We start from the raw sequence: 13,503 nt of genomic DNA on the forward strand, positions 1-13,503 counted from the left end.
TTGGATAAACAAGCCAAAAACTCAGTATCTTGCCTTGTATGTTGTATATTAACATTCTCAGCATTTTATTTGTGCACTCAAAAGGTGACTGACTTTTTGAAAGCATGTCATATTTCTTTATTTATATTTCGTAGACAATCTTTGCATTGTTTCACAGTAACTGGATAGTTTGGGGAGTCCATGAAATGATTTCTGTAACTGTCTCATTGAGTCCATGGCATAAATATTCTGTCAGATCAGTTCATCTGCACACTGTGAAGTACTTTGCTAAAAGCACAGACAGTTGGAAATTGTTCTGTCAGCGAGCTGGAGGCAAGGCTATTAGATTTCCTTTCTCTTTCAAGTAGAAATACCTTTGGCAGTTGAGATCCTATGAAATGTAATTAAAAACCCAACGATAGGAAAACTAAAATGATCCTCTCCCTGTTATTTTGGCATGATCTGAATCTCATCTTGTTCCCAGGGCACTTCCTGTATCTGGAAGCTACTCCAGTAGGCCTACGGGGCGAAGAAGCACATCTCAAGAGTGGCCTGTGGCAAGAATCCAGCGCTTCCTGCACCATGAGCTTCTGGTATTTCATATCCACAAAAGCCACGGGGTCCATTCAGATCCTCATTAAGGTAAGATTTCAGTTGGTGATGCCTCTGAGCTTCGTGAAGTTTCCTACAGGCAGCACATGGCCAAAGGGAGTTTATCACAACTCTGCTGCCCTGGCCCTGGAAGGCCTCCTCCCATCGGAGGGCGATGCTGCTTGTGGTTCAGATGTTTTGTGGAATTTGGTAAACTGGGCACAGGAACCAGCTTTGAGCTCAGCATCATACAACAGGTTGTAACACAGGTTGTAACTGACTCTCAGAAATTCTCTGTGGTAAGTTAGTCTAAAACCCACAGGTTTCTTCACTCTATTTGGGTATTTCCTTGCCTATCCTCCTCACTGAAAGAATCTAGATGATTTGTGCATCTGAAAGAAGAGTAGCTATCCATTGTAATAAATATATGAACGATCATTAAAGAAATTAATGTGAAACATTCTGGTCCTAAGTACAGCATACAAAGGACAGGACTGCTCAGGCGAATGATCAAGGTATGATTACATTGAACCACTTATTAACTATGACACAGTAATACATTTTCTTACTGTGGATTAATTAGATGTTTCTGACAGGGCTTTAATTTAGTTTAACAGAGTGACAGTGTTTGGGGAGCAAAGTAACAAAGTATATATTAATATTAATGAGACTTGGTTCACATACTTTGACTCTGGCAAGTTACAGCAGCAGCAAAAAGGTGGGGTGTGTGTATGTGTGTGTGTATGTATGTGTGTGCATACATGCATGCCTACATGTATGTACACACATGTGTGTTCAAGAATCTCTTTAGAATTCCAAGAAAGCTTACTCTGAAGACATGATTTTTGGGCTGTTGCTGTTTTCTCACACATGGGCTTTGGTGAAGTGCCCCACACTGATGGACAATGCCTGACCAGAATATCAAAGGCCTCATTTGTCTGAATAGCTCGTGGCTGCATAGTTCATGTTTTATCTGAAACCGGAGCTAACTTTATAATTTAGAACCCTTCTCTAATAATGCAGAAAAGCCTGCCTAATAAAATACATGCAGAAAATATCACAATGATTTATTCTTATATTTAAATATGGAAACTTACTGAAATACAGTGCTTAAAGTTCTTAGAAGAATATTTTCCAGTACTCTATTGAATGTAACACTGGGCTATATGGTCTGTACTGTTAAATAACAAAACTTCAACTGAGGAAATTTAAAGATCAAATTGCTTTGTTGAACAATTCATGAGTTCAGCAGCATCCCATGTAGGAGATAGAAAGGAATTCTGCCAAGTTATAGAAACAAAAAAGGTTTTCAAAGGCAGAAAGGGGGCAGGTAAAGGAAATTATTAGCCAAAAAAAAAAAAAAAAAGCATTGTTTCAGGGAAGGTCCCCTCCTAAGAAGGATGGAGGGGTTCTGTTGGACAGATAATTTCTCTAGTGCTGACTGGTTAAGATTACATTCCTGAGGAAAGTTGAAACTGCAATTAAATTAGGTGTTAAGGTCTTAGTTTACTGTCATGATGCTTAGCACAAGTGACTCCATTTTGAGCAAGTTGTCTTTTTTCAACAGTGCCATGTGAAGGGTTTGATGCATTGGATTTTGCCTTTATTATTTGCTTCACTCATATTTACATTTCTCATCTCTTATAGTAACAAGTTTACATTACTAGAAAAAACTTTACTATTAAATTATACTGATTTGACATATGTCTTCCTATCAAGTCACATTGAGCTCCCATATTCCTCCCAATTCCTCTGGACATTTAATAGCAACTTTAAAGACCTATATTCCTATTGTATTAAAAGAATGCCTATTATTATTTAGTTACATTTATTACAAAGAGAAATCTTTCATACCATATATTGATTTTATATTCGTGAATTAGGGCGATCATTTCGTTTTGGTAATTAACACAATACATATTTTTGATCATCATTACAAAGTACTGCTTAGGCTTCTGTCTGTGTGGAAGCATGTTGGATTTCACCTCACTCATTAGTTGGAAATCGTCCTAGCCAGGTGGCAACCACAGCAGGGGTATGAAAGCCACCTTTTCTTTCTTTCTGTGCTCCGTATCCTTTAGAATGGACCCAGTATGTGCATATGGTATCCCCGGCCCAGTCTCCTCTCTTTTTTCTCAGGCATGCCTCCTTCTGTGTTCCCATGGTTTTCCTCCACATCAGGTCCAACACAATCGGGTAGATTCCGCCTTTCACAAATCTTTCCTTGACACTTTGCCAGCCATGACTATTCCTTTTGTAAGTGTCCCTCACAGCTCCAGAAGTTCTTCCTGATGACTGACTGTTCATTTATATTTATACTATTTCAATAGGTACATCATAACATAGTGAAGGAAAGCCTTGAGACTTCATTCTTATGTCTGTCTCAGCTCTTCGGAGAAGGGACTGCAGGATGAAGGGGTTAGAGGAAAGGAGTGGTGCTCCCCCAGAGGAGCCCATCGCTGGGCTCAGGACAACCATTGTTTGCATGACATTAAAGTCTAACCTGGAGAATCTGTAATCTAGGTCTGAAATATATATATATATATATATATATACACACACACACATACATTCAGATGCAAAAGGCATGAAAGCACTGACCATAATTTTATAACCATATAGTTCTAAAGGGTAGTGTTGTTGACTGCAAATCATAACCGCAGTATCACATACTGAGTCATGCCTTTTTCTGCATATAATAATAATTCGTTTTTTTTTTAAAATTTATTTTTTTTATTTTTAAATTTATTTTTAATTGAAGGATAATTGCTTTACAATGTTGTGTTGATTTCTGCCGTATGACACCATGATTCATTTCCAAAATAGTATGTTTGCTCTTGATAGTCTTCCCTGGTGGCTCAGACGGTAAAGCATCTGTCTACAGTGCAGCAGACCCGGGTTCGATCCCTGGGTTGGGAAGGTCCCCTGGAGAAGGAAATGGCAATCCACTCCAGGGCTATTGCCTGGAAAATCCCATGGACAGAGGAGCCTGGTAGGCTACAGTCCATGGGGTCGCAAAGAATCAGACACGACTGAGCGACCTCACTTCACTTTGCTCTTGATATCATCTATCATTTTTACCTACCTTTTAACTCATACATTCAATATGAAATTTCTCATTAAATTTTAATGTATTGCTTTTGAAACCATCTAAGATTTAAAAAATATGAAACAAATGCTCAGGGGTAGAGTTAGAGTTCCAAAGCATGAAAGTTAACTTGTTTTTACAAATATATTTAATTTTACACATTTCAGGTCAATTTTTTCTGATGGAATTAATTAATGATGAGTAATATGTTGATTTTAATATGTAAAAAAGAATTGAGGAAATTTTAAAGTTTACATGCATTTGATAAATTGTTTTTCATAGGTAAAATTTCTAGTCTCATCATGAAACAAAAGGCCTTCGCATCTTTTCAACTAGTCTTGTGAATAAAATGCAGAAACACCTGCTGCCTGAAGGGCATTGTTGTGTTTTGGAGCAACTCCATCTGTGATAAACTGTTGATATTTTAATCAAGATGACTTCATGCTATAGGGAATTTGAATCTGTTTGACGGAAGGTCTTCAGGACTATCCATTATGCCACTGTGATAGAAAACATAATGTATTCAAGCCTGAAGTGGAGGAAAATAATGTTATTTCAGGAGAGCCCTCCTGATTATAGCAACCTAGTTATGCTGAAAGAGCGTAATTAAATTAGCCTATTGCTTTATCTTGCTTAGTGATTCAGAGAATTTTCGGGCTGGTAAGGTCCTTCGAAGTATGTTTAAACAATTCATTTTACAGATGAAGGAACTAAGATTATAAAGTTGTCTTTCTTGTCCCAGATCATATGGTATTTTAAGAAAAAAGTTAAGATGCAAATTCAATTTTCCTGACTTCTAATTCAGAGATCTTATGTACTTGACTTCCTGGAAAGTCTATCTAAAAATCATATTCAGTATGGAAATACAGATTTTGTTCAGTAGGCAGTGGTAAATGTCAAATTGACAAAGGAAAGGCCAGATTCCTTTGCCTACTTGGAAGAACTGCCTACTTGGCCGTTCTGGCTCTGATTTTACCCTCAGCCTAGCAAACAAGGAGCTGCAGTTGGGTGTAAGGGTCCACTGACCAAAGTGAGCACCTCCATCCTTTCTCACTCACCACTACCCCATCCCTGGCGCGTGCACACACACAACCCCCACAGTCCTAATGTGAGATTTACAGCTAATTACTAATACTCATGTGCCTAAGAGAATGTCAGACAGGCTTTTGTACTTAGGCATCTTTCGATCTTTTCTGCCTATTGAATATCTGATGCTATTTTAATCACGTTGTTGAGATTTGATTCATTATTTCAGAGAAAAGGATGTAGAGAATATGGATAGAGGGGCTACACAGCAGTTGTATATAGCAAATTGATTTTTTCAAAGCCAGTCATGTGCATTGGGAGCTGTAAATTCATTAAACTAAACTTTAGTACCAGAACTTTATTTGCTTTTCTGGAGTTGTTTCAGTGTGTTAACAATTCAATCTGAGTAGTTTTGGTACTATTATATTATTGATCTTAGCCAAATCAAGGGAGAAAAGTTGATCTTTGCATTTCAAATGATAGACTTACAAGAGATCAACACACCCAGAGTTTGATTAATTAGTAGCCACAAGATCACAACACCATGGTTTATGTAAAACAAATGTTCCATAGAGAACATGCCAGTGTTTTTTTTTGTTGTTGTTTTTTATTTTTTTAAATTTGTTTTTTTTTTTTTTTAATTTGGAGGAAAATTGCTTAACATTTTGTGTTGATTTCTGCTGCACAACAATGGGTAGTGTTTATCCCCCATATATTTTTGCCTAAGATTTTTTTTCTGAACTTCTCACTACTTATTTCACATCTATCTCTTTTAGGTACCTCTACTGCTTCCCACTAGGCAGCCAGTGGAGTCCCTTCTATTAAGATTTCTATTAAGAGACTAGTTAATTAGTTTAATTGATCCTAGAGTTTTACTTTTCGAGAGACTCATATGGTCAGCACTGAAGATTGTCCTTTTAACTACTATATTGCTGTTTCACTTCCATTTCTATTCCAAACTACTACAACTACTTTTTGGACAAACCTCTACTTATTGACTGATTTCTTTCTTCTTTTTATTAATTAAAGTATCGTTGATTTGCTATGTTGTATGTTTCAGGTGTACAGCAGAGGGATTCAGTATTTTTATAGGTTATACCTCATTTAAATCTTTATAAAATAATGGTTTTTTCCACTATGCTGTACATTACATCCTTGTATCTCATTTATTTTACACCTGGTACTTTCTACCTCTTAATTCCCTTCTCGTATCTTGCCGCTCCCCTCACCCCTCTCCTCACTGGTAGCCACTAGCTTGTTCTCTGTATCTATAAGTCTATTCTGTCTTGTTACATTCCTCTGTTTTATTTTTCATTCCACATATAAATGAAAACATACAGTATTTGTCTTTCTGTAACATATTTCACTAAGTATAATGTCTATGTTCATAGTGTTGCAAATGGCAAGATTTCATTCATTTTGTATGGTTAAGGTTAGGGTTAGTAATATTCACTTTTATGTGTGAGTTTGTTGCCTGTATTCCAGGAGGGCAAAGTCAAGTGGGCCTTAGGAAGCATCACTATGAACAAAGGTAGTGGAGGTGATGGAATTTCAGCTGAGCTATTTCAAATCCTAAAAGATGATGCTGTGAAAGTGCTGCACTTAATATGCAACAAATTTGGAAAACTCAGCAGTGGCCACAGGACTAGAAAAGGTCAATTTTCATTCCAATCCCAATGAAAGGCAATGCCAAAGAATGTTCAAACTACTGCACAATTATACTCATCTCACAAGCTAGCAAAGTAATGCTCAAAATTCTCTAAGCTAGGCTTCAACAGTATGTGAACCGAGAACTTCCAGATGTTCAAGCTAGATTTAGAAAAGGCAGAGGAACCAGAGATCAAATTGCCAACATCTGTTGGATCATAGAAAAAGCAATAGAGTTCCAGAAAAACATCTATTTCTGCTTCATTGACTACACTAAAGCCTTTGACTGTATGGATCACAGCAAACTGTGGAACATTCTAAAGAGATTGGAATACTAGACCACCTTACTTGCCTCCTGAGAAATCTGTATGCAGGTCAAGAAGCAACAATTAGAACCAGACAAGGAACAATGGACTGGTTCCAAATTGGGAAAGGGGTACATGAAGGCTGTATGTTGTCACTTTGCTTATTCAATTTATACAGAGTATATCATGCAAAATGCTAGACTGGATGAAACATAAGCTAGAATCAAGGTTTCTGGTAGAAATATCAATAACCTCAGACAGGTAGATGACACCACCCTTATGGCAGAAAGTGAAGAAGATCTAAAGAGCCTCTTGATGACAGTGAAAGATGAGAGTAAAAAAGCTGGCTTAAAAACTCAACCTTCAAACAATGAGGATCATGGCATCCAGTCCCATCACTTCATGGCAAATAGATGGGGGAACAATGGAAACAGTGAGAGATTTTCTTGGGCTCCAAAATCACTGCAGATGCTGACTGCAGCTTGAAATTAAAAGATGTTTGCTCCTTGAAGGAAAAGCTATGACCAACCTAGACAGCATATTAAAAAGCAGAGACATTACTTTGGCAACAAAGGTCCGTCTAGTCAAGGCTATGGTTTTTCCAGTAGTCATGTATGGATGTGAGAGTTGGACTATAGAGAAAGCTGAGCCCCAAAGAATTGATGTTTTTGAACTGTGGTGGTGGAGAAGACTCTTGAGAGTTCCTTGGACAGCAAGGAGATCAAACTAGTCAATCTTAAAGAGAATCATTCCTGAATATTCACTGGAAGGACTGATGCTGAAGCTGAATTTTCAATACTTTGACCACCTGATGTGAAAAACTGACTTATTTGAAAAGACCCTGCTGCTGGGAAAGATTAAAGGCAGGAGGAAAAGGGGACAACAAAGTATGAGATGGTTGGATGGCATCACTGACTCAATGAACATGAGTTTGAGCAAGCTCTAGGAATTGGTGATGGACAAGGAAGCCTGGTGTGCTGTAGTCCATGGGGTCACAACTGATAGACTGAACTGAACTGATACATACAATGTCATCTTTATTCATTTATTTGTTGATAGACACTTAGTTTGCTTCCATATCTTGGCTGATTTATTGTTTATATATCATATATGTCTTTTATACATAGTAATTCACTTAATCTTCAGAATAAATCTGCAAGGTAGATATTTTGTTCTAATTTAACAGACCATGACATTGAGACCCAAATCACATAAATAATAAGCAGTATCATCAGGTTTAAAGCCAATTCTGGCTCTAAAATCTGTCTCTAAACTGCATTCCACTTCTGCTTTTAGAATTTAAAACATTCTCATGCTGAGGAGGCAAATATATTTCATCAAAGTTTTCCTGTTGCTCTGAGATCATATGTACTAGAGATTTCTGTCTCTCCATAATAACAAATCCACAGGCCTGTCCCACACGTGTTAAAGAGGGGAAAGGATTAGTTTGTGTTTAGCAACTTTTACAGATTTTTTTTTGGGGGGTGGGAACAGCTTGTCAACATCTAGTAATAATAACCACATTTATCTAAATCACTCTGCTTGATATCTAAATATTTCAAAAATTTCAGAATCATGATTAATAGCTGCGTTTTAATGTTGGTGAAGAAAGAATGAGTTAGAAGCAACATAATTTGTTTTTTGTAAGACAGAAATCTAGCTAGACTAAAGCTCTTAATTTTTATTCAAACATGAAATCTTTAAAACTGTTGCAAACATCTGTTGTTTTTTAGAATCTTCCTCTCCCTCCCCTCTCTGCTTACTAGTATGATCAAACTTAGTAATAATTTTTCCCTTTTTGAAAACTGAGACCCTGTAAATTAAAGCAGAAGTCTTCAAGGTCAGGGATTCTTACTTGTCCATGTTTGTGTGTTTTACAGATTCCTTGGAAATCTGAACTTCTGAATTACTTCTCAGAATACTTATAAATGTGTAAAATGCTAGACTTACAAAGAAAACTAGTTAATTAATACTAATTATTTGGAATTCCCTGGCATTCCGTTGGTTAGGGCTCTGCACTTCTACTCTAGGGGCACAGGTTTGATCCCTGGTTGGGGAACTGAGATACTGCAAGCTGTATGGCCAGAAAAAAAAATAATACTAATTATTAAAATACTTTTAAAACTCCAAAATTGTGATATAGTAAATTTGTGACAAATTCTAAAAGACAAAATTTAATGGAAGATAAAATAACTATTATTCCAAAGAGTGATAAACATAAATGATATTTCTGAGACAGATATGTCACTTTAAAGTGATGTTAAAATATTTGTTACTATTATTGGTGGGAAAGTCACAAGTGCTATCAATATTTGTGAGTTTGTTGCCTGTATTCACAGTTGGAAAAAAAATACCAAATTTTAGTTCAAGTTTCCCCCATCCATGTTCTTACCCTCTTAAAAACCCAGATCCTTCTCTTGTAAAGGGTCTTGTGAATTTTTAATTTCATAAGTGTATGTACCTTATTTGTTGTTTAAAAAATATATATATCTTATCTAAGTAGGAACTTTTTGCATGGAAAAGCAATTCCAGTTCCCAATAAATGGAACTTAAAGGCACTGAAGATTATATTCAATCTGAACCAAATTTAGAGCAGTGTGACTGTAAACAGGTTTAGGTGCTGCCACAGCAAAGAGCTGTTTCAGCTGCTGGTTATCAGACTTGCAGCCAGGTAGAGTCAGCAGCTTCTGAACTGACTGTTAGTGGATTAAAATATTGAGAGATTTATCACCCAGTTTCAGGAGTGTCTTTTCAAATGTCATAAGGAGTCACAGCTATTGACTTTTTATGTAATATAAAGTCTGGTAGAAGAAAGTGAAGAGAAACAATATTGTAACTTACCTCACTTTTAAATTTAAATTTAATGTTTAAATTAATTTTAATTCAAGGTGTAATCGGCTGGTAACTTCACTTGCTTATTCTCCATTTGATGTCAGAAAATTCAAAAGTGCAATTATGTACGGACTGCCCTAAATGGGAATCCTGTGTGTGCATGCTCAGCTGCTTCAGTTATGTCTTTGCAACCCATGAACTGTAGCCTGCCAGGCTCCTCTGTCCATGGGATTTTCCAGGCATGAATACTGGGGTAGGTTGCCGTGCCCTCCTCCAGTGATGGGAATCCTGAGGATCGGTTAATTTCCTCTTTACTTTTGCTTACTTCCTGATATTTGCATCTTCACTATATAAAACCAATTTGCCATGGCAAAATATCACATTTTTCTTTCACTTTATTTTTGGGGAGGGTATTGCTGGAAAAATTGAGTCTTCAGCACATGATAGCAACTTTTTGGAACTTGTAAGTTCTCATCAATTAATTTTTTTTGATGCTTGGTATAGTTTTTATTTATCTTATAGTTAATTTATAATGCCTGCTCTGTTAATTTTCTTTGGAGTTTGCAGCATATGTTTCTGCTGGAAAAGGTTAAAATTGCTTATCTATGGGCTGACTGTTCTAAATGAATCACATGCCTGACTCAGGCTGCTACAGGCTCAGTGATATGTTTTTACTAATTATAGATCATAGAGTTGGAGTAGAAAAAACCCTATGATTCACTCTCATATGTATTGTCAAAATAAACAATGAAAATCCTAATTATGCTGGTAGTCTTATCTCTATGAGATGAATATATAGCACATTTAATGATGAAAAGTGTTTAGAATTAATTTCCATTGTCCAGATTGGTACACCTCTTTCCATCTTCTAAAGAAGTCAAGAATATTTTCTCATAATCTATGACCTGTGTCAGCAAAGCTCTGTGTAACATTCTGCTGTGATCCTACTTCTGTGGAGACTATTACTCCTTCCATTCTTGCATTCAAAGCAGTCTTCAGTGAACTTCCATTGAATATACTCCTTGCTGTCATGAAGGCTGTGAGTTCAGAGTGGACTAAACTGTTTGCAAAAATGCAGCAGCGTGGTACTCAGTCTATCAGAATCAATCAGAGCTCTCCCACTAACATGGAATGTTCTTTGATATTTAATTATCCTCTTTTGAAGTTGTCCTCCATCTGAGAAGGTGGCTTATGATTTGCTGTGCTGTATTCCTAGAACAGGAACTTCTCTTGGGGTCATGGTGTGCGTCGTAATTGAATAGCGTGTGTTCCCATTCCACTGATCTATGTCTCATGACCCCATCACATTGCATCCTGATTGTCTACATGTAAAACTCTATAGTCCAGTGACTAGGGAGCTTTCATGTTGCAGAAACTGTATCTACCTTGTTTACTTATCTCTAGCTTGTAGCATAGGTCTAGTGTATAGCATGTAATAGGTGTTTGAAATGAATTAGTGAAATATACAGGCTTCCCATATATAATTAAATGCCAACTATGGAGAACAAACCATTCAATATCCTAGGAATTCAAAGCTATTAGAGTATTTGTGGAATGAAAGTGTTTAGGGGAAGAGAATTTGGAACTAGACCTTTAAAGTAATTAATAGTTTATTTTGAATGTGAAAATCTCTCAGTCATGTCCAACTCTTTGTGACCCCACGGACTGTAGCCTGCCAGGCTCCTTTGTCCATGGAATTCTCCAGGCCAGAATACTCGAGTGGGTAGAGATTCCCTTCTTCACGGGATCTTCCTAAACCAAGGATGGAACCCAGGTCTTCCGCATTGCAGGCAGATTCTTTACCATCTGAGCCATCAGGGAAGCCCTAAAATAGTTTATTTTAGGCACATAAAGTACTTGTTAGGAAAAAAAAAAAGACAGATTTCAAATATCTCAATGAACTCAGATATAGACAAGGAGAACAATATGTAAATATATAATGAAGGGAATTTGCAAAATGGAAAATAATGGAAGAAATTTTTGAGCAGGACCTGTAGACAGAATTATCTATGCCATCTAGACAGATTCTTTATAAAACTACTACCTTTGTGGTCCTAACTGAAAACCCTGTCATGTTGCGGTTGATGTTATTCTCCCAAGAATGGAAAAATAGAGTTAAGCATGGACTTGGCTGAATTACTGTTCTTTTTTTATGAATTAGACCATTTTCTTAAGGATTTACTTTATGGATCAAGACTTTAACATTTTATTTCCTGTATCATATAATCACCTATCAAGACCTGAACATGCACATTCCCTGACTGATTCATTGAGGACTTAGTTATGGATTACAAATATAGATCAATTTTATTTTCAATTCAAGATGCACCATGTACTATATCCTACAGATAATCATTGTACATTGCTTTGTCTTCTATTTTATGCTAACCTCTTGGTGGCAAAAGAGCATACTTAGTTCTTCAGTTTTATGAGCTGAGAGATCATTATTCTGAGTGCTAGCAATTGAAGTGACATAGAGACTTGAGGTTAAAAAGAAGGGTAAAATAATATTTTCTGTGAATTTATGGGTTTCTTTTCATCAGCATTCATGAGCCCTTAAGGATTTTAGGGGTCATATTTTTAATGAGTTAACTTGACTCTTTTTTTACCTCACTTGGGGTCATTCTTCAAATAAAATCTCACCAAAGTTAGATATGCATATGGCTTCTAAGTGATGAGAAAATTATTTAGTTTAGAGCAGGATTTAATTTTGCACCGAGTGGGGTATTTAAATTATTTTTGGAAAAAGTTCTAAATTATAAGTTAGACTCAAAGTAATATCTTTCTCAGCTTCATCAGAATTGGAGCTAATTTTTCTTAATAGTCAAAAGAACATACACAAACACATGTACAGAAGAACAGAAAATAAAACGTTAAATAGCACTAAACAAGCTAAACTTTTGCAAAGCAATTTATTCATTTTGAGTTTTTTTTTTCTTCCAAAAGATGTCTAAACAAAAGATAAGGAAAAGAAATAGTCAGAATTAGAAGAAATTTTTTTCGTTTTCATTTTCTTTTTACATTTGAGCACAAAATATGGGGACATATAATTGATTTTTTGTTTGCAATTTAGTTTGTTTACTTAGATGCCGAGAGATTGTGAGCAGTTTTATTTTTCCAGATATACCGTTAGTAGTGATTTTACAGTGCATTTATGATTCTTTTTATTACTGTTCTATCCACACAGTAATAAACATTTGCAAAATCTCATACAATATTTCAAATAGATACCTCAGTACTTGAAAAATGCTTCTGTATTTTATAAAATGATTAAAGGCACACTGTTGATCTGGAGCACGAGGTCATATTTTTTTTTCCAGATTATTTATCTATAGCTAAGATACAATATTTTCTATTTTCTGTTAGAAGTTTCTGATATATCCTACTTCCTTGAATATCTCCCTCTTTTTCCCCTCCAAACTCTCTAGCTTCAAACATGTAGGATTTTCTGAGTAGCTCAGATACAGTTAAACTTCTAAGAAAAATTTATGAATGCAGGCATAGCTGCACAGTGACCACGAGCCGCCTAAAGGACAGTGCTTGGTTTGGAGTGACTGATGGATGACTATAGATTCACTTTGTTTTCATAGATCTCTGGGGGGAAATGATAGCTCCATGTCATGTTTTGCACACACATAAGGTGTATTAACTTTTTTTAGTCAGCACTTTTGAAAAGTTCTGTTATATTTGATAATGGCAGTGTGAACCACAAGGATCAGAATCATTACCCCAGGCACAGTGCTCGTTTCATCCATTTGTACCTTCTTATACATGATAATTGCTTGGAAAACACATGAAATTCTATACACAGAGAAGAGAAAGAAAGCTTACTAATTTTTTCCTTGTAATTGCCTGTGAATATATCCATGTGAATATGTCTATGTATGTATGCATGAAGATAATTTGCAATTTATTCAGTAGGCATTTCATAATGACCACAAAAAAAAATTCTGCAAGAAGTTAAATTTGTGACAATAGTTGAAATTGCAAATGAGGCCTTGGTAGTCTTATGGATATATTAACATTAATTTTCTT

The 13,503-nt window shown here is 36.0% G+C and overlaps 1 protein-coding gene across 1 annotated transcript in view; it reads left to right on the top strand.

Moving 5' to 3' along the window:
- The window catches only part of MALRD1 (MAM and LDL receptor class A domain containing 1), a 576,646-nt gene that overhangs the window by 283,868 nt on the left and 279,275 nt on the right, over positions 1 to 13,503 (top strand). The window contains exon 28 of the mRNA XM_070382053.1: positions 464 to 621. Coding sequence (XP_070238154.1) covers positions 464 to 621 — 158 coding nt within the window. The remainder of the gene's footprint in view (positions 1 to 463; positions 622 to 13,503) is intronic.

The sequence above is a fragment of the Bos mutus genome, chromosome 13, assembly GCF_027580195.1.
Source record: "Bos mutus isolate GX-2022 chromosome 13, NWIPB_WYAK_1.1, whole genome shotgun sequence".
Lineage (NCBI taxonomy): Eukaryota > Metazoa > Chordata > Mammalia > Artiodactyla > Bovidae > Bos > Bos mutus.